General features: G+C 42.6%; 2 protein-coding genes and 1 long non-coding RNA gene across 40 annotated transcripts in view; 2 read left to right on the top strand and 1 right to left on the bottom strand.

Annotated features, from left to right (window-relative positions):
• The window catches only part of SMARCA2 (SWI/SNF related BAF chromatin remodeling complex subunit ATPase 2), a 189,352-nt gene extending 183,395 nt beyond the window's left edge, over positions 1 to 5,957 (bottom strand). For 16 of the 37 annotated variants that reach the window (XM_081502976.1, XM_081502968.1, XM_081502889.1 and 13 more), the window contains exon 1: positions 5,790 to 5,957. The gene's annotated coding sequence lies outside the window, so the exon portion shown is untranslated. Of the gene's footprint in view, positions 1 to 3,372; positions 3,563 to 3,658; positions 3,742 to 3,973; positions 4,225 to 5,413 lie in introns of those variants that run through there. The other 21 variants (XM_081502973.1, XM_081502894.1, XM_081502797.1 and 18 more) reach the window with 6 other exon arrangements.
• LOC145511268 (uncharacterized) overlaps positions 1 to 21,469 on the top strand; it is a 106,238-nt gene that overhangs the window by 74,235 nt on the left and 10,534 nt on the right. The gene's annotated exons all lie outside the window — the stretch shown is intronic.
• LOC145511250 (uncharacterized) lies at positions 4,584 to 13,574 on the top strand. Of its 2 annotated transcripts, none has more exons than XM_081504154.1 (4): positions 4,584 to 4,867; positions 6,658 to 6,799; positions 6,942 to 7,006; positions 11,752 to 13,574. In XM_081504154.1, exons 1-3 carry the CDS (start codon positions 4,700 to 4,702, stop codon positions 6,965 to 6,967), a joined length of 336 nt encoding a protein of 111 aa, XP_081360280.1. In that variant the 5' UTR covers positions 4,584 to 4,699; the 3' UTR covers positions 6,968 to 7,006; positions 11,752 to 13,574. The 2 variants fall into 2 exon arrangements, 1 of the variants encoding a protein (XP_081360280.1); XR_014057694.1 differs by lacking the exon at positions 4,584 to 4,867 and adding an exon at positions 5,679 to 5,774 and having other exon boundaries at positions 6,609 to 6,799.

The raw sequence follows: 21,469 nt of genomic DNA on the forward strand, positions 1-21,469 counted from the left end.
CTTGCAGAGAGGTAAATGATATATAGGTGGAAGACTGATGCTTACACACCTAACACTACATAGAATACTGTGTTATTTTTAAAGGTATAAAATTCTACAGGCATATTTCCTGATGATAACTGCTTGAATGTTCTGAAAGTCTCATATCTAATAAAACATCACAATTCATAGCAGGCTTCAGTTACATAATAATGTATAATGAAGCCCAGAAGGCCACCACTTATGTTAATATTTCAGTCAAAAATCCTGTATTTCATATCTAAAGCATCACTCTAAATGAGTGAATTAATGACTTGTTCTCTCATAATTAAAATTAAATAATGTTTATATCCAACAATCAAAAAATTCAGCTATGTAGCTTCTGAATTTCATCAGCTGTGCTATATGTTTTGCTAAGTATAAGTATTCAAGTATCTTTGACTGTATCTTTAAAATTTCTAATATGTCTGTACATTTTCAAAGAAAAGGGCTATATTAATATGAAGGGGAAAAGTAAAAATAAACAGTAATAAAGTTGTAAAATTTTCCAAACCCTGGTTGCAAGATCCCACTTAACTTGGTGATAAATATCTTTTAGGCAAATAAATATGCTATGCTTCATAATGACTCTGGCAGAGATAAGTTCTAAGACTTTTATATTCTCTGGTATAGTCATGACTTTCTATGTAGAAAAAGTAAACACTCCAGGCCTTCCTAAATACTCTACCAAATAACTTGCCACCACCTGTATTTTCTATTTTCAACTACTCATAGAATGATCCATGACTTTATTAACTGGCTAGAGATTAAAGTTCCATAAACAAACACTTCCAAAGGTGACAGAAAATTCAGCATCCACTGTTGTTCAAAATCACCTATAGAATATGTTTAAGAAAAAGGAGCAATTGAGATGATCATTCTTTTATAGAAAAAAATGGACAGGAAAAAAATCAGAAGCAGCTCCCGAAAAATGGCTTTTCACATTAGGGAAATTTTTTCATCTGTTCACCAGAAATACTGCAGAAGAGAAAAGTGACTCATTTATATAAAGTTTCTAAGGCCACTCGTGTTAAGCAACAAATTGTCCCTGACTTCTCTAAAATCATCCTGACCAGAAACAGTGAAAATCAAAACTTTCAGTGACTAAACCAGGTCTGACCAATCTCAATATGCTAGTGTAGGGAAACACTCCTTAGCATTATATTTGTGAAAATTCATTTCTCATGGCACCATGTCAAGATGTCATAAACAGTGATTTATTATTTCTCTGGAGTATCAAAAAGCTGCTGACCTAGGGGAGTTTGACAAAGGCCTTGTTTACAAAGGAAGACTTCTAAAGGAAAAAAAAAAAAAAAACTCAACATGAAAACACTGGAGGATGGCACCGCTTTTATAATATATGAAAGTCTTCTCTTTCATGGTCTTGTTTCAAAACATAATAAGCCCTTAAAATGAAATGTCAAAATATTACCGGAATATAAAGGGTACCACAATGATCTCTGAGAAAAGCATGAGATGTGCTTTTATGTTATCTTAAACTTCATCAAAGAAAAAAGTTTTAAATAATTATTTCTTTGCCAAAGTGTTCCTTTCTAGTTATAGCCCCAGAAATATTCTAAACAGAATCCAAACATTAACAATGTAACAGAAGCAAAGGCATTTTTGGGTTTTTTTTTTTGTCAATTCCAAGTCTCAGGTGTTGGTCAAAGCACTTTTTAAGAAACTTGAGGAGAAATGCTCAAAAACCACTTAAAAAAACCGAACAAAAGAAAAGATCTAAGGCTGCTTTGAACACACTCTGGCGGTGAATATCTTCTGTGAAATCCCACAGAGCAGCTAGTCCCCGAGTTGGGATGTAACTGATGTCACTCAGGAGAAAAAAGCTTCATGGAAGGAGGCACCCTCTCACCTCTGCCAATTTTTTAAGGGTTCAGATACCCCAAACTCCTCTGATTTATTTTACAATGTTCTTCACCAATATGACTTTTCTCTTTAATGCCCCCAACAAGGTAGAGGAGTGGCTGTATACAGTTTTGCTTTTCTACTTCAAGTCACATCTATAAATATGTATCTAATGGGTATCTCCAAATCTCTTCCCACCAGCAAACATTCAAGTTGTTAGGGAGCTTTAAGAGAAAAAAAAAAAAATGTCTAGGAGAATAAAAGGGCAATTAGATTCCTAAAAGAGAAAAAAGTGTGTTTTATTTGCATAACAATTCACCAACTTGGATTCAAACCTGCCACACCTCTTAACAATCCACCAGAAAGCTAGAGGTAAGCTAGAAGCCTAGCTTGTCTAGTATAAGCAAACAAGCCTGGGGCAGTGGTCCTGCAAATAAAATAATACTGAAACATTTGAATGTGCCAATGTAAGTATATACACACAAGCAACACTGGGCATGGCTTTTGTTTCAGTACAGTTCTCAGAGGTTTCTGAGAGGTTTCTCAGAGGTTTCTAAGTCTTAACTTACACGGTTAGATAGAAATTTTCTTCCATTGAGTAACGAAAACAACAATCTTTCTGTCCCTACAAGCATTCTCTTCCAACAAGCATGGCACATCCAGGTGTAAATTTAAAAGTCCTTTGAAATGGAAGTTGAAATTTTAACTGCTACTGATGATACAGAGACGTTAAAAATAACCACTCAGTGCAGTAGACAAACGTATATCCTTGATGTCTTCCTTATGCTCTAACAACACACACAGTTAGGAACACAGTCTGCATAATAACCAGGAGATTAAGGATAGCACCTCTCAATAATATACTGACCCAGGTCGCTTTACTTTTTCAAATGCATCAAGCTCCATTAGGTTGAGAACGGAAAGAAGAAAAAGGAAAGGGGGGGGGACCTTGCAAAACTCTCCCAAAAGTTATATAAACAAAGGAGGGGAGAAGCCCTGTATGGGCTTTGCACCCGTGTGCTACTAAAATTACATAACACCCGCTGCAGACATTAAAGAAGGAATGGATTCTGCACAACACCCCCACCCACCTCGACTCCCATGCCTGCCTTCTGCTCTTCAAAAACCCAAACGCCTGGCAGGACCTAGCGGACGACTTTGAATATTTAATTTCTGGAGTAAATCCGGCGAAAGCTGGAGGCACGTTTAGGCCTGAAGTTTGAATGTGCAACAGCCCCGGGGCACAGCGACTCCACTCTCCGGACCCAAAGGAGAAAGAACTGACAAGGGACAGCAGCCAGCAAGGCCTTCTTCCCCTCGCGGTGCCTCCCGCTGGAAAGTTTTCCACGCGATCGATCGGAGGGCTAGGAGCCGGCTTCCCCCGCCCGCCTGACTTTGCAAGAAAGCCTGACCGGGAGACTGGAGGGGGCCGGGAGGGAAAGAACTGGAAAGCTCCGCACCCGGCGGGCGGCGGCAGCTCAGGCTCCTTACCTGGGGGACACGGAACAAAAAGAGGCGCGGGGCTCGCTTAGCCTGCTGTGGCGGCCCTGCCCGCGGCCCGGAGCCGGTCTCCCCGCCCAAGCCCTAGGCCGGCGCTGGAGCCCGCGGCCCGGCCCCCGCAGCCGCTGCTGCTTCCTCCCTCGCGCGCGTCATGTCACGGCGATCAAACATGTCTGTGTGCGCTTCGCTGCTGTGACTTCCTGATTCTCCGCTGCTCGCGCGCGCACACTCACAGCCACACGCACACGCCACCCCCACCACTCCTCCACCACCAAACCTCGCCTTGTCCTCCCGCGGCTCCCGGGCAGGGCACAAGCAGGAGCAGCTGCCCGCGCCGCTGCTTGCGAACGCACCGGCCCCAGAGCGCACAACACACACTCACACTCACGCGCAGACACACTCGCGCCGGCCCCGAGAGCGCGGAGACGCGAGCTGCGGGAGCTCGCCGCCCCCTCCCACCCTCCCTCCTTCCTTAGTCTCCCTGCCAAACTTTTTTTTTCCTGCCTGATCCACGTCCAACTTCCCTCCACCCGCCACCCACCCCACCCCCCACCCCCCACCCCCCCTGCAGTCCGGCCAGCCCCGGGCTCACCAGGATCGGCTGCAAACTGCAACTGGGATAAAAATAATAATGCAATCCAGGCAGTGGAGGCGGGGGCAGACACTGGCGGGAGGCGATTTCCCCGCGTGTGCCGGAAACCGGTCCGAGTGTCCGGACCCAGGAGCGGTTGTCCCCCTGGAGCCCGCACTGCTGCGCCCCGCCCCGCGCGGTGCTACTGCGCCCAGGCTGCGAGGCCTGGTGCAGGGCATCCAGGGCGCCCCACTTGATGTGCGCCCGCAGACGGAGGGTGACTAGGGGCTGGCGCGCCGGACTGGTTATTTGGGGAAGTGCATCGCGACACCTTTGCAGATGGCATGGCCGTGTTTTGCAACGCAAACGGGAGGAGGGAACACGGCGAGATGGAGGGGGAAAGCAGAGGAGGGAGTAAACCAGGTTGGGATGGGAATAAAGCAAACTCGAAAGCAGGGAACAAGAAGGAAGGGGTGCGTGTCATCTCTGGGGGCTGGCTCCCTCCCGGTCTCCCCGCCTCCTGCCCTCACCAGCCTCCCCATTCGCCCCCCCATCCCCACCTCCCGGCGCCAGCCCTTCCCTTCTACAGCGAACGCCACAGCACAGGGTGCGTGCGGGTCCTGTTTGTGACAGTCAGGCAGAGAGGATTATCCGGATCATGGCCTCCCCGGCCCGGGTGCTCCCCTAGCATCCGGATAATCGCCGGCGACCCACGCCCGGGGTTCCGGCAGCCCAAGCTAGGGGAAGATGCCGAGCAAAAGAAAACAAACCCGAGAAGGCGGAGGGCAGGATAACAGCCCAGTGGGCACCTCCGATCTCCTTCTTCAGGACCTCCTCCCTCTTTTCCTCCCTCCCAGCAGTGTGGCCGGGGCTGGACACCCCGAACTTCAACACCCGAGCCCGCGCGGCCACCAGGTACCAGGGGCAGGGTCGTCCGCAGTGCCTGGGTGCAGACCCCTGGCAGCCCCTTTGCCTAAAGGCCTGCCTACCGGTCAGCGTACCCATCCCTGCTCGCAAAGTGGAGGTGACACCTCCGATTCCGCACGCAGCGGCCCCGCGGCGGTGGCTGCCACCGCCTCGGCGAGCCAGCTCCGGCTTCTCCCACCGCGACCAGCTGTCTTCTCCGCAGCCGGAGCCCTTTAAACAAGTCCCGGGGAAGCTGGTGGCAGCCGCGTTCGTTGGCGCCCAGCAACCAGCCCGGGCTCCTCGCCCTCTCCTCCCGCTCCCCTACCAACTCTTCCGGGGAGGACTGCTCTGGTAGAACCGTAGCGTTTCCATACTCTTTCCGATCCTCCTGCCACCTCCTCCCCCCAACCCTAGCTTTTAAGGGAATGAGGGGATTGCAACCTTGCCGAGTGTGTGTGTGTGTGTGTGTGTGTGTGTGTGTGTGTGTGTGTGTGTGTGTGTGTGTGTGTGTGTGTGTTGCAACCTTCCGTTGGCAGCGCATCACTGATTGCCTACCTAGGGTCAAGGCTGTGGTTTGTTGGGATTTTCCTCCCCTTGCCTCCTTGAAGTAGTAATTATTACTATTATTATTAGAACAGCAAGCGTCGGTTGAAACTTTCGCGTTTCTCCCACTGCCGCCCGGGAGCTGTCGTTAAGAGCATTCCACCTGAGGCCCGCGGGATAGGAGGCGGGCTTTTTTTGTTGTTGTTGCTGTGGCGGTTGGCCCGCCTGTTTGTTTTGGTCTCCGTGCATGCACAATAAATAATAATTAGGTTAATAATGAATAATCCCCCGCGAAGGCGGCGCGGTGCCGGAGGGGTTTGTGCGGCGGCTGCAGCCCGGAGGCCGGAGGGAGGGGAAAGAGGAGAAAGGAGTTGTAAGTTATATTTACCTTGCTCGCGAGGAGTGTGCTGGCTGAATCTCTTCCCTCTCTGAGTCACCCAGAGTACAGAAACAGAGGGAGAGAGGACTAGATTATGAATATGACTTCATTGATGACAGCCATCCCCTCCTCTTCCTAAACTCCGGCTCCGCCCCGCGTCCCACCCTCACCGCCTCCGCGGGCGCCGGAAGACGCGCGGCAGTTGGCCCAGCGCGCCGCTCCTCCCTGCCCGCCCGGGCGCGGGTTGGTGGGAAGCGCCTGTCACTCGCCCCGCTCGGCGACTCCCGGAGCTCTGGGAGGGAGGAGGGGGCGGTGTGCAAGAATGTGGATCGAGACAGCTCTACAGTATGCGTGGATGTGTGTGTGTCTGCAAGGCGCCGGCTCTCTGGCCGTGTTTGTGCCTGGAGCAGAAAAACTGCGCAGGACGCTGAAAGCCCCAAGCCCTGATGGAGGGAGTTGGGCGTCCGTTATCCTTCCCCGGCAGTCTTCCGGGGCCCCTGCCGGCCTCCTCCCGGGAGCCTGGGAAGCGGAGGAGGCTAAGTGAAAGGGAGGGCTGCCGTAGTAATAGCGCGTAGTAGTTTAGGGGTATGGGAAGAAGGTGCTGGAATTTAACTATGCCTCTGCCTGCCAGAGCAAGCCTGCGGAGGTAAAGGGAGGGGACGGGGGGGAAGGCTCCAAGGGGCACCCAAGCTGTTTGTAACACAGTGTTGACCATGAAAAAGAAAAACAAACAGGCATCGACGTGCTGCCCGAAACTTTTTCTCCCCTACCCCGCCCCCCACCTAAGGCTGTAATTATAAATCTGTCCCTTTTCTCCCCCGTAAAAAGGAAGGCGGGCACAAAGAACATTCCTGCCAAATCTGTCTCTTCTCTAAAGGACTGCAAGCTTCCAAATGCCAATGAGGGAAAAACAGCTGAGAGGCTGAACGCCTTAGAAATAAACAAACCCGCCCTAACCCCTGTGTTGACTCTGTGGACCAGACCCAGCACTTTAACCTTCCCTCACCTGTCATCTTCCCGTAAGATATATACCAAAAAAAAAAAAAAAAAAAGGGAAAACAACCTCGTGGGGGGGGGGGCGGGCGATAGGGGGTAGTTAAGCATGGAATCTGCTTTTGATTTAAGATAGGTAATAAATCTCTTATTCTCTCCTGTCCGTAGTCTCTTCGCCTCCAGCCCACATTTAAGACCAGTTACGGTTGCAGACAGCAAACTGCTGGCGCTGGGTGGGTTTGAGACCTCTCCTTCCCATTTTCCTTGAAATACAGTACTTTGGCTGGATGAATAGGTCAGCGTTTGCTGAGAGAATTTTATTTTGTTTTATGAAGTGTGAAAGAATGTTAGGAGATTTTAAATCAGGGGCCTATTATTTTAGACTCAGATGAATGTAGGTGCTTGACTCAACATTAAAACTGTTCCTACATGGTAGTGTTATTAAAAGTATGACATAGTCCTTATTTTGTAATGTAATGGTTTAAATTAGTCATGCAAAGTGCACTGTGACTATTTGGTTCAAGATTTCTCCCCCCTAGAGTAAAATCCTATTTTAACACCATTTTACTGTTGCAGAATTGGCTCTATTTGAGCAACTGGGTCTGAAATACAGTTCTAGGGTGCTTAAAATTGTGCAGTGGATAAGTTGAAGGCATGAGGCTGTGGAACAAACACTGCTGCAGCATGCTGCATGGGGTCATTAAATGGCAAGAATTGTTTATGTTGCTGGTCCACTGCTGGTGGAGGAAGAATACTCGAGGGCACCATTTTCAGGTGGCTGGGAGTGTCAAGGATCACATACCCTGTAGTTTTCTAAGGCTTTGCTACTTGCTTGTTAACCTGAGCTTCATAATTTTCTATCTATCCCAAAGTGAAACTCAAGACAACAAAAGATAACACATATAAAAGAAGTAGAATATATTATGCCCTGAAGAATCTATTGTAAGAACTTGTTTTTCTGCCTGAGGTTATGCCAGTATAACTATTAACTAGGTGAGAAATCTTAAACAAAATTAGCAATGTAGTAAAAGTAGAACTTCCAATTGCCTAATAAATTTCAGCCAATAATATAGCCAGATAACCTAGTTGTCTATAAAAGGGCTTTAACCCAATGGTGATGCTTAATACATTAGGTAATATAAGGTTTTAATTTGGGCTGGAAGGGGGGGGGGCGGTGATCCATTTCCCTGGCATGCCAACCTTATATGCCAATTTTCAGAAATTGATGACTTCATCTTAATTCCCTTGTGAGTAAGTGCCCTTTATCCCTTTTAAGAATCCATTTTCACCTGCCGTCCCAAATTTCAAAGAGAGAACCATCATCTTAGTGAGATACTAGCAAAGAGACTGGTCATTCCTTCTGGTGTTTTATCAGATGGAAAGTAAAGAAGAAAACAACACTCCTTTTGTTATATGTGTATATTCTTCAGTTCATGTAAAATTTTGATGCAGTACTTGGAGGGATTGGTATCTATGCATTATATGCACAATGATGGGGATGGAAAAATAAAATCCATCACTGGGAGCAGAGATTAAATATAGATATTGCATCTCCCTTCCCCTTCACATTGGTCTAAGAAAGCACCACCTTCTCCCTTCAAGTCTTTACTCTCAAGAATCGTCTTGTTTGTAGCTTGCACTGCAGCAAGTAGGAATTTTATAAAATAAGGCCTACACTCAGGAGAAATGAAAAGGCAGCACCTTTCACTCAGCATGAAAAGAAGATTGTAGAACTATAGCATGAATTTCATCTCCAAAGGAAGGAAAAATTTAACAACTGATATTAAGGAGGAATATGATGGGATTATTTTGTTTTGCAGAAAATCACACAAAAGCAAATAGGGTTGGAGGCTAGAAGGACTCCAGGAGGCTGCACAGAATGCTAGGTTCACATGAAGCTTTTCCTTTTGGACTTTGATGAGTCATAATGTCTTCTCTGAACTTGCTTTTCTCTTTCTAGTTTGACATCAAGGGAGAGATGTCATTTTTCTCATGTCTGTATGGCTACGTTCACTTGTTATGTAAGTCGGCCATGGTTGACATCCTGCATAGAGTAGACACTGGGTTTGAAAATTGACATCTAGCTACAACACCCTCTCTCTCTATATATATATATGCACAAAGTCAGGAAGCTTCAAGTTTCATCCAGCAAACTATTCATGCTGGCTGAAATGTGGTCTAGCTTCAAACAGAAGCAAGTAAGACCATTTAGGGAGCAAGGACTTCATCTACAGTAATGGAAACTAAACTTTGACAAAGTGAATCAGATGACATTTAATTTAGTGAAGAGTTCAGAATTAGCAAGTGGATTTATTACAGAAATAAACACTCCTCTCCTTTTTTCTAATCAACAGTCAATAAATTTAGATTCTCCACAGCCAGTCTTCCAAAATACCACCCCCCTTCTCTTTGTGATCATACCATTCTCTAGCTCAAAAGCCTCTGTCTATTCCCAATCCATTCTGTGATGAATTTCAGACCTCTTAGCATGTCAGCCACAGCTGTGCAAGGACAGATCTCTACTAGCCTTCTTGACCTCCTGAAAATATGTGAGCTCAGGAAGCCTGGTTGACCTTCTGGCAACTAAGGGGCCAGACTGGATATATTAGTTCACTCTCAATGAAATGCAGGTTCCCCAAGCACATCCTGCAAAGCTCAGCTACAGCCCAGATACCTTCCAAGGGTCCTCCTTACCCTCTCTGCCCTCCCCAGGCAAAGGAAACCGCTTGTCCTCCTCTGCTCCCATAGCAACCGGTCTGTACCATGATAGCACTTATCACTTTGATGCAATTATTTGTTTGGTATCCTCCAGTAGATAGTTAGTGCCTGGAGGGTGTAGAGCAAGTTCTATTCATCTTTGAAACTGCAACAGTTAGCCGGATGCCTAGGACATTGTATGTTGTTTAAAAATTTTCTGTTGAATGAAAGGATGAGAGATATATATTAAAATTATATTATTAAAATTATAGAGAATTTAGCAGGTCTTAGTTATTGAACAAGATTATTAAGTGTTCAGAATATGTTATTTTTCCAAGCTGAAAAGGCTGATGTGTTTTAGAGTTTGTTTTGTTTTGGGTGGTGGGAGTAGGTGGGAGGTGAGGAGAAGATACAGCTTTTGCTATCATATAAACAGCATTGAGAGGAGGTTTTGTTTCGTTTTTAAATTAGGCTAGGAATAACATGAGTACATACATGGCAATTGTGTAACAGAGTAGTAATAATCATAATAGCAGCTCCCTTTTATTTCTGCTTTAAAACATACGCTGGTGTCTGTGCAGAGACCTTTATGTATGCCATTTAATCCATTTAACCCTATGAGATATGTGATATTATCTCCATTTTACAGATCAAGAAACTGAGAGGCAAAAAGTAATTTGCCTAAGATAGACTTCTCCAAAGTGGAGTGAGCAATCTGGGAAGAACATTAGAAATTTTATTTCTTTTTCCTTTAATGATTAAAAAAATGTAAAGACCAAAAGAGAAAAAGAAAAAAGAGTTTTGTAAATATTATACTCATTTACCCTGGCAACTTTACATGGTTCCAAGTAAACCAGTCACATACCAATCAAATAATGTATCTGAAGACCACTTAACAGAAGAGCAGGGCCCACAAGGCAGAGGGTAACAGCGGTGCTCCCTCTGGTCCTTTCACTTTTGAGGACTTGACATTGCCTGAAGTTAACAGTTTCCACAGATTATGTTGGGGCTGGTGCTAGTGGCAAAGAACTCAGCTGCCAATACAGGATACATAAGAGATACGGGTTGAATCTCTGGGTCAGGAAGATCTCCTGGAGGAAGGCATGGCAACCTACTCCAGTATTCTTGCCTGGAGGATCCCCATGTACAGAGGAGCCCGGCAGGCTGTAGTCCATAGGGTCACAAAGAGTCAGACACAACTGAAGCAACTTAGCACGCACGCACACACGCACAGATTATGTTATCCGGTTTTAACCAATCACTTTGAAAAACAAGTGGCTTTAAAAGATTCCTTCAGGTCTTCCCTAGTGGTCCAGTGGTTGGGAGTCCACCTGTCAATGCCTGTATCCCTGGTCCAGGAAGATTCCACATGCCTCAGAGCAACTAAGTCCATGTGCCACAACTACTGAGCTTGCACTCCAGAGTCCATGAGCTGCAACTGCTGAAGCCAGCATGCCCTAGAACCCTTCCTTTGTAAGGAGAGAAGCCACCACAGGGAGAAGCCTGCTCACCACCACGAAGAGTAGCCCCCACCCGTGGTAACTAGAGAAAAGCTTGCGCAGCAACAGAGACACAGTACAGCTAAAAATAAATAAATTTTTTAAAGAAAAGATTCCTTCAAAGAAATTGAAGAGTGAGATAAATCTGATAATGCAAGGACAGATGAAAGTTAGGATCAAATCTGCCACTTTAACCTCTGAGGGTTCTTCGCCAGCCACATTGGGAAGTGAGAACAATGCAGTCCAGTGAGATCTGGTAAGAAATAGGTTAAAAACATTCACAGTTATCCAAAACTACTTGAAATTTAAATATAGGTTAGCCATCACTTTTTTTTAAACCATCAATAATGATGACTTCTGACCCAGGCATATATTTTGCCTTGAGATATTAACAAGAGATTAGATGGTAGACTCACGAGTAGCAAGCTGGGCTTCCCTTATGGTTCAGCTGGTAGAAAACCCACCTGCAAAGTGGGAGGCCTGGGTTTGATCCCTGGGCTGGGAAGATCCCCTGGAGAAGAGAAAGGCTACCCACTGCAGTATTCTTGCCTGGAGAATTCCATGGACTGTATAGTCCATGGGGTCGCAAAGAGTTGGACACGACTGAGCAACTTTCACTTTCACTTAAAAATATTTTTTTATTATCTCAATCTCATACTGTTATAGCTTCTATTTTGTATTTTATAATGCACTTGATACATTAATACTGAATACATGTATTATGAATACATATACATAAATCATGCTCTATCTATTCTTCCTCCTGCCCCTTTTTTTAACAGCAAGAGGAATGTGATCAGACAACTTGGAGATGACCAAAGAATGAAGTCAGAATTTTTAAGCCAGCTTGGTAAAACTCCAGACTCAGACTGATCTGCGCTGTTCATGTAAAAATTGCCCAGTAATTTGTCGTCAATACAGGGCTCTAACCCATTACAGGGTAGGGGAAAGGTGGAATCTAAATATCTTCAGAACATTTGAGAATCCCTTGAAGCTGTGTTCAAAATTCTGTGTTCATGTTAATGTGTATTTTCTGTGGAAGGAGTCCATATATTTCATCAGCTCCTCAAAGGGATTTTTTGCAAAGCGGGTAAGGATTACTGATATACAAGTACTAGCAACATCAATGATCTAGAATACTTATTGGATAATTTAATCTTTTTTCATAACTTTTATAAAATAGGTGTGCACATTTCATATGTCCAAACATGTCTATCCTTATAAAAAACTTAACAGAACTCAAAAATTTCTCTAGAAAGTTCAAATGCATCCTAACTGCCCAAAGTAGGATAATTTCATCCTGAAGGATCTTCTCAATAATACTCCATCTTATAATACTGACTAGACAAGACAGGATTTTACAAATGTCATCCTCAACATGTTTTTGAGGCTCTGACACATCTGACACATTGCGCAGTTATACATTAAGAATCAGAACATAGATTCAGGATCTGAAATTTTGTCATTGTCACAAACTGTTCAAAGATTTTAACTTTTGCTTGGCAGGCCCCTGTCCTCAGTGCCCTTTGATGGGTACTGTGTTTCTCTGAGTGATAATGTGCTTCTGTACCAAGGTGACACTGTATCTCATCTCCTAGCCCCGCCACCAAGTGCCATGGTAGCAGAATATGCTGTATCCACCTCATATACTGTTTTATTAGATTTTATTACGGTCTTTTATTCTTAGACCACCTTCAGCTGCTACAGGACTTAACCTTTCAGTTACCATTGACTGCCTTTTTATTTGTGTGCAACCGTTTTCCTGCTTGACTTGAATTACGTCACCCACCAGATTCTTACTTCAAGTTCGGTACACAAAAGCACAATCTGCTCTTGTCTTATTTCAGTCACTTTTCTATACTTGAAGTTCTATATAAATTCAAGAGAAGAGTAGAAAATAAGCCAGGAACATACAAAAACAGAAATCACCACTAAAATTGCCTTAGATGACTCTTTAAAGAACTTGAGATAAATAATCTGCTTTGGGGGAGAAAGAAAAAAAGTTGGTCTCTCCACATGTAGGGATAAAATAGATCCCACAACAATATGGTTTTATTTTAGTTTTCAATGGTTTTATCAGCCAGAAAGTGATGAATATATAAAACAAGCATAAAAAGTTTGGGGAAGCGATTGTGAGCATCTCGATTCTACATGGGGCAAGGTTTAATACTGGGCAGGAAGCTTTAATCTTCTCTTCAGATAAAGTCAGCTGAACAGTCAATGACTTCAATGAGTGCTGGGTATAAAGGCAGTGCTCACACTTGGTCTGGGATTGTGCATATTCAAGTGCTTATCTTATCAGGGACATTGTGATGTCCGCTGGAATTTTACTATGTTGCTGACTATTAGTGACCTTTTGATAATAGACTATCCTTAAATATACTTCTCTTATTTATTTCCTTAAATAAATATGGGAGAAAATAAGGGATTTGCTGATAAAAAGAACATCATAATATATAACATTTTTTTGTTTGTTTAATACTTAGGGTTTGGGAATGTGTCCGACTCTTAAAGACACTGACATTTCACACTTTACCTATATTTTGTCGAACTGCTTGAAAAATATATCCACCTATTGGGGACTTTTGTCTTTAAGTGACACTTCATTTTATGCTGTGATTTATTTAATTACATTAATAACTGTAACAACCATTACCTGATATTCTGCAGGTCTATGGCCCCTATCAATGTTGATTATTTTCCTGATAGCTTAAGAATGCTGAGCTATTATTTTATGCTAACATAATAATTACTCATCAGTTGAGGAAAGTAGAGAGTGAAAACATAATTTAATAGTCTAAATAATCATTAGTAATTATTATTTAATATTAGCTAATTAAATATTAATGTTAATCATTTAATAAATAATGACTATTCTTTCAAATGAAGTCTCAACTACAGAGCAAACATGCTGCTTGGGACCCTTTCCTAATGGGGACTCCAGATGTGCTGTGACACGGGACTTCCCAGTGCTGTTTAAGTCTGAATGTTGGTCAAACACCCAATTTGGTGATGTATTCTCTGCTCCTTCTGTTTCTCATTTCTTTTAATGTTAGTATGTTGAAAGTGGGCTTCCCTGATAGCTCAGCTGACAAAGAATCCACCTGCAATGCAGAAGGCCCCAGTTCAGTTCCTGGGTCAGGAAGATCCGCTGGAGAAGGGATAGGCTACCCACTCCAGTATTCTTGGGCTTCCCTTGTGGCTCAGCTGGTAAAGAATCCACATGCAATGTGGGAGACCTGAGTTCAATCCCTGGGTTGGGAAGATCCTCTGAAAAAGAGAAAGGCTACCCACTCCAGTACTCTGGCCTGGAGAATTCCATGGACTATATAGTCCACGGGGGTCGCAATGAGTCAGATATGACTAAGAGACTTTCACTTTTATTCTTTCAAACAGCCTTCAAATGCTAACATCACTAGTCACATGAACTGTCATAAACTATATACCAATGTCTGGTGTCGACATGCTAACACTGAAACTTCTTACAGTAGTCCCTGGTTTAAAAAATACACACCAATCTCAGAACCTCTGGTTCCATGCACAAAGTCAGCACAATATACTAGAACCTAGGATTGAATGGCCTGCTCATGGACACCTACAGAGATTAGAATCTTGGTCTCCTCACTCCCAGTCAGGATGCCTTCTACTACACAAGACTTTCTCTTTTTAAAAGAAAAAAAAAAGTCTCCAAGTTCATGTTCTTCAGGTCAGTAATAGCCATCAAAACCCAACAGAAGAAATAAGCCCAGCACTATCCACGGCATGCTTTCAAATTTATTTTCCTAGACTGTGGCTTTCCAACTGTTTTAACAACTACTCTCAGTATGAAATGTATTATATATCATGACCCAACATACACAAGCTTAGGTATACAAGTGAATTGTATTAGTCAGGGTCCAACTAGGAAAGCAGAGGAATTTAATTCAGGAAAATTGGTACACAGGTAACGGAAGAGCTGAGAAGTCAAATGAGGGACTGAGAGTAGCAATGGTAAGAAGTCACTCTTACCCCTAAACTGGGGGGACCGAGGGATGAGGCAGAATAAACAGAGCTCAGAAACCAGGGTGTTCTTGTAAAATCTGAAACCATGGTTCTCAGTTAGAGTCACGGTAGAAATGCAGCTGTCACTACACAAGCAGCCAGAAGCATCTATGGCTCACAAAATAGAGTGTCAAGTACTGACTGCTCCCCAAAACTTCAATCCCATATCTCCAGCTGCCCCCAAACCATAGGAGTCATTTTCCTTTCTCTTACTAAAAGTGTAAAGTATAAGTCATCATTTTATCTAAAATTACTACCCACCTCAGCACCTCTTTTTCTTTCAATTTTTTAAAGTTTAGTGCATTTTTTTGGTAATGATAAACTATGCCCACATTAAAAAAATTTGATTAAAAAAAAAGAAAACAGCTATAATTCCACCAGCTAGATCCAGTTTCTTAGAATTTAGTTGTCATTCTTCCTAGTCTTTCTTTCTTATTGAAGGAAAGCTATGACAAACCTAGACAGCGTATTAAAAAGCAGAGACATCACTTTGCTGGCAAAGGTCCATATAGTCAAAGCTATGATTTTCCAGGAGTCATGTAGGGATGTGAGAATTGGATCATATAGAAGGCTGAGCACCGAAGAATTGATGTTTTCAAATTGTGGTGCTGGAGAAGACTCTTGAGAGTCCCTTGAACTGCAAGGCGATCAAAACAGTCAATCCTAAAGGAAATCAACCCTGAATATTCATTGGAAGGACTGATACCGAAGCTCTAATACTTTGGCCACCTGATGTGAAGAGCTGACTCACTGGAAAAGACCCTGATGCTGGGAAAGATTGAAGGCAAAAGGAGAAGGAGGTTGGCAGAGAATGAGATGGTTAGATAGCATCATTGATTCAATGGACATGAATTTGAGTAAACTCCTGGAGATAGTGAAGGACAGAGGAGTCTGGCGTGCTGCAGTCCATGGAGTCACAAAGAATGGGACATGACTTAGTGACTGAACAACAACAAATCACCATCTGTAATTCTAATTGTATCTTGCTTACAATTCTAGTTATTCCATAAAAATCTTCCTTGTTGGAAAACCTTTCGTAACAGACTTTTGTTTTACTATTATCTGTTTCTAGTAATTCTCTCCACCAGTCCATCCTCACACCTGGTTAATTTTAATCTTATTCATGGCACAACTTTACCCATCTCAAGAAGCTTGGTTCAAAAAATGAAGGCTGGGCACCTCCGTCAACCTCAAACTGCTAAGTCGCTTCAGTCGTGTCCGACTCTGTGCGACCCCATAGACGGCAGCCCACCAGGCTCCGCCGTCCCTGGGATTCTCCAGGCAAGAATACTGGAGTGGGTTGCCGTTTCCTTCTCCAGTGCATGAAAGGGAAAAGTGAAAGTGAAGTCGCTCAGTCGTGTCCGACTCTTAGCGACCCCATGGACTGCAGCCTTCCAGGCTCCTCCATCCATGGGATTTTCCAGGCAAGAGTACTGGAGTGGGGTGCCATTGTCAACCTCAAAGGTCCTTCCTTAAACAGAAATCCATCCTTTCCAGCATCATCTTCTATTATAGAACCTTCCCTTAGGCCAAAAGGTACCACTTATTCTTCCACACACACATGTAATTTTCCCAGTGCCTTCCTTCAAACCATTCTCCCTGCTTATAATATCCACGTTCCCTTTAATGCCTCCTTTAGACCGGGTGCTATCCCATTCCCTACCCGCGCCCCACCCCCTCCCCCCACCTGCCCTCCCCCCACCCTCTAGCCAAAAGGCTTCTCCAGATGACCCACCTATTGTGGTCACTCTCTTCTTTCTTTTTAACAATTTCTACCTGTGACTTGAGCCACTTGTTGGACAAGCTCTAGGACCATATCTTCTACCTCTCTGTATCCTCAGAGCTCAGTACAAAGGGCATGCTCAATAAATATTTATTAATGCTGCTGATGATACCCACTGTCAGCACAGCTGTTCTGCTTTCTATGATAATGAGGAAAGCAGTGCAGAAGCAGTAGTGAGAAAATTCACTGTGCTCTTCCTCAAGTGCTGCCAAAAGTCCTAAGAGGTCAGCAAACAATTCACTCCAATTGCAAAGACATAAACTTTGGAAGGAAGAAAGAAGGGAAGGAAGGCAGGAAGGGGCTAATCAAGGGACGTTTTGCATTTTCACATAATCTGTCTCCTTTAGGATACAGCCAAGATAAATGTGAAACATTTTTAGATTGTAACATCTCTATTAGAAAATGTCTTGAGACTCAGATGTTTAAACAGAGGCTCATAGAAGATCCCTAATTCAAGTCCTAGGTTTTATAAATCTAGCTGGTACATTTTAGTCCCATCATAAGCACTTTGGTATGATGGTTAAAAGCCTGGGCTCCCAAGTGTGCAGCCTGGCATGCATTTTTAACTCTACCAACTACTAGTTGCATCACCATGGAAAATTTACCTAACTTTTTTGGACCCAGTTTTCCTAGCTGTGAAAGACAGACAATGGCAATGGCATTCTAGAAAACGTTTAAATACTCATCTTCCCCTCTAAAGCTCTGATATGTAATATATGTCAATTTCTAAGGCATAAATAATTCCATATGGCTGATTTCGAGCTGTTAACAGGTTCACAAGATTCCTGAAAATTGAACAATGGACTCTTACAGGGTACCTTCCTTACAGGGTTGTTGTGAAGATTATGAGTTAATATATAAAAGCACTTAGAACTGGTCCTGGGACATCATATGCTTAGTTTGATGAATATTAGCTATTTTTATTATACTATTTCAGTTTTCCTTCTTCCATGGAAATGGAGTATAGAAATAGCAAGTACTATTGGGAAAAAGCAGTTGCCGTGATTTTAGTTCATTTCATCCTCTTTATAATCACATGTTTCATGTTCACTACTGCCAAGCAGCCCCATTGACTTATTTGAATTTCTTTCCTTTTCTTTAATTCATCTTTTTTTGGAGCATTCTAAGAATCAGAGGACTGGCTAAAAGCCACACACCAGGAAAGAAAAATGTTATAAAAAGTAAGGATAATCCCAACTGAATAATTTCCCCGGAATAATCATTTTAAGAAAGGCTTAAGTACTTACTCAAACAACTAGATATGAAAGTTTATTCATATACAATTACTTATTGCCCATTTGGGGGAGGGGTATGAATTGTAGCCTCTTTTCAAAATAATTTTGTTCCCTGGTGTTCTTCTTGACACAAAATAAGTAAGAATTTTTTATTAAAAAGAATCCCCAAATATATGACTGAATAGTGACTTTCTGCTTTTTTATTTCTATCAGAAGACTTCTACTTATAAAATGTCTACATACAAATATTGTAATTTTCAAGGTGTTTCATCACAACTACCACTGAGGCAATAAATATTTGCAACCCATAGAAAAAAGGGTGTTTTTTGATCTTTGAACCAAAAATTCACCAGCCAACAGCTCAGTTCCTTAGCTGGAACCCCTAGCCCCCAGGACTTTTCTCTAGAATGTCTTCCTTTCTTGCTCAGCTGTTTTGTCACCCTTCTCTTTTGACAAATTCTGAATTCTCATTTCCTTCTCCCACTCAGGAAATGGTTTCTAATTTTACTTTTGAAAATTTGATTCCCTTCTCAGTCATTTTCTCTGTTGTCTCTTTCCTCCTGTTGCTACTATTTTGTTCCTTCTCTCCCAAATGCCACACTGAACATCATCTTCAATTGTCAGGGGTCTTCAGATTATGAAGACCCTCCTTTTGCTGGTGGAGGAACACAGGAGACAGTGAAACATCGAGGCTACAATTCCATGCGAGCGTCTGCTTGAATTCCCCCTACTTTGAGAAAATGGAAGTCTTTCACAACCTTTTGCCTACAGGTCCGGTTCTCCCCTTCCCCTCCGCCACCCCACCGCACCCCTGACCCCTGGGCCCGGGCAACCACCCTTCTACTTTTGGTCTTTATGAATTGGACTACTCTTCTTAGGTGGACTCACACACACAGTATTTGTCTTTTTGTGAAGAATATATTTCACTTAGCATGGTGTCCTCAAGATTCATCCGCGTTGAAGTATTTAACAGGATTACCTTCTCTTTCAAAGCTGGATAATAGTCCATCATATGTGCATACCACATGCTGTTTATTTGTTCATCCACTGATGGATATTCAGGTTGCTTCTGCTCTTGGGCTTCCAAACAATTCTATGAACATGAGTCTGCAAATATCTGTTTTAGTTCCTGCTTTCAATTCTTGTAGATATATACCTAGCAGTGGAATTGCTGGATCATATGATGATTCTATTGACAAATATTTTTTTTGGAACCACAATACTGTTTTCCATAAAAGTCTGCTTTTCTTTGGACACCATTTTACATTCCCACCAGCAGTACACAAGGATTCCAACTTCTCCACATCTTTACTAGCACTTGTTAGTTTCTGGGGTTTTAATGTTTTGATAGCAGCCATCCTATCTTCATTAAAAGCTAAGAATAATTTCTGTCATAAGCCACCTAGATCCCACATTCATAATTTTTAAAATCCCTTGCATTCTGGTTGTTGCTATTAAGCTCATTTTTGCTCTAAAATATAGGGCTTTGTTTCCAGGATGAGACTGCACAATCTACTTAAATTCCACAACATCCTTGTTAATAGATCTCTCTCTCCCCTCGTTTTTCACAGTGGAAGCTATCTTGCAGGACCTCCAAGCTTGGTAAATCTCTCTCTCCAGCTTGAAGTCAGTAGCCCACTTCTCCCTGAACTACAATTAACCTACTTATGGCTGACATTTACATTTCCTTCTTATCAGCTTTATGAAGATGTAGCTTACACTTCAGTGTAAAATTCAGTGAGTTTTGATAAACCTCTACAGTATTGAACCCACCATGACAATCATGATAGAGAACACTTTTAAGGGCCTCTGTTTGACCTCTCTGCCTTAATTAAACAAACAGAAAAACATAGTGTGTAAGAACTACTGTCAGCTCTATTAGTAATGAACAATACCACTCCCACGTCCATATCCCTGCTTACAATCTTTGTCTTCTTGGTTTTCTTACTATTGCTAAAATATTCTTTAGAATACAAAAGGGAGATAGAAAAGCTTTACAGAGAGGAGGGAAGGAGAGGGCGAGAGAGAAAAGGTATGTTTACTCTAAGCTGACTTATTTAAATAAGCTTGTGTGGGTGTGTTAGTCATTCATTTGTGTCTGACTCTTTGCATCCCCATGGACTGCAGCCTGCCAGTCTCCTCTGTCCATGGAATTCTACAGGCAAGAATACTGGAGTGGGTAGCCATTCCCTTCTCCTGGGGATCTTCTTCCCAACCCAGGGATCAAACCTGTGTCTCCTGCATTGCAGGCAGATTTTTTACTGTCTGAACCACCATGGAAACCCTTAATACTAGACTATTGGCACATAATTGCTGGGTTTTCCTTTACCTGTAGAACATGGCTATATCTCTGTGATGTGAAAAACCATTTTTTACTGAGTACTTCTTGCCCCTATACTGTGCCTGTAGGCTTGTAAGTTTCCTTCCCTCTTCCTTTTGTTTCTTTTCAGAAATGCTCCTCTCTGAAATGTGGTTACTTCTTATCAACAATCTATGTTGAAATTCCACTTTTTAATGAAGTAACAATTATATAGGTCACATCAAATTCACTTTTTCCCCCCTGGAGTTTGATTTTGTATTCAACAAACATATTATTGGGCACTTACTCTGGGCAGGGTATTCATTTGTTCTAGAAACTTTATTTCACATCCAACAAATTCTTTACTGAGCATTTACTATGTATAGGGCAAGTCTTCAGCTTATATTTCTTTGGATTCAACTAAAATTAAGTTTTTCCTTTTCCTCTTATCTAGGATGGCTTTCCCTGTGTTCAGTTCACAACTGTATGTAGCACTTGTTAACATTTCCCCCTACACAAATAACGGCGTGTTCTTTAATCCAGGTACTGCTTGGCATTTGTCATATTTTCCCCACAGCTTTTCTAAAAGCATATTAACAGCTATTATGCACTTGTAATTTCACTTTAAGTATTTTAATTAGAGGTCATTTAAATTTCTTTTGAATATGTATTTAAATACTTTTATTCTAAATACTTTACTTACAACAGAATTCCATCTTCGCACTTTTGAAGGTTAAATTTTAGGACCCAATCCTAACACTAAAATAATGCCTTTAAGTAAAGTTCATTCTGATATTTGGGCCTGTAATATCTAGTTTCCCCTGAAATTCCAAGAGTTCTTTGCATCTAGTAGGTGGTCGATAATATTTGGAATTATAGAATTTCAGAATGCAAAAGAACTGTATGGAAAAATAATATAGGGCTAAATTTCTTGTGACTTTGAATTTGGCAGTGGTTTTTAGAAATAAAATGAAAAGCACAAGAAACAAAACGAAGAAAGAGACAAACTGAAACTCATTAAAACTTTATACTTCAAAGGCACCTCAAGAAAGTGAAAAGACAGTTGAAGAACAAGAGAAAATACCTGCAAATCATATATCTGATAAGGGTCTAGTATCCTGAATAAATAAAGAACTCTTACA

This window comes from Giraffa tippelskirchi, chromosome 1 (assembly GCF_054371585.1).
Source record: "Giraffa tippelskirchi isolate mGirTip1 chromosome 1, T2T-mGirTip1v1.2.pri, whole genome shotgun sequence".
NCBI lineage: Eukaryota > Metazoa > Chordata > Mammalia > Artiodactyla > Giraffidae > Giraffa > Giraffa tippelskirchi.

What these genes read in the sequence shown, in the direction of transcription:
- LOC145511250 (XM_081504154.1), top strand. Translation starts at nt 4,700, where the DNA reads ATGCCGAGCAAAAGAAAACAAACCCGAGAAGGCGGAGGGCAGGATAAC. An exon ending in CGAGCCCGCGCGGCCACCAG is followed by an intron (nt 4,868 to 6,657) that starts GTACCAGGGGCA and finishes TCTTCTCTAAAG; the next exon opens with GACTGCAAGCTTCCAAATGC. An exon ending in CCCTCACCTGTCATCTTCCC is followed by an intron (nt 6,800 to 6,941) that starts GTAAGATATATA and finishes TCCTGTCCGTAG; the next exon opens with TCTCTTCGCCTCCAGCCCAC.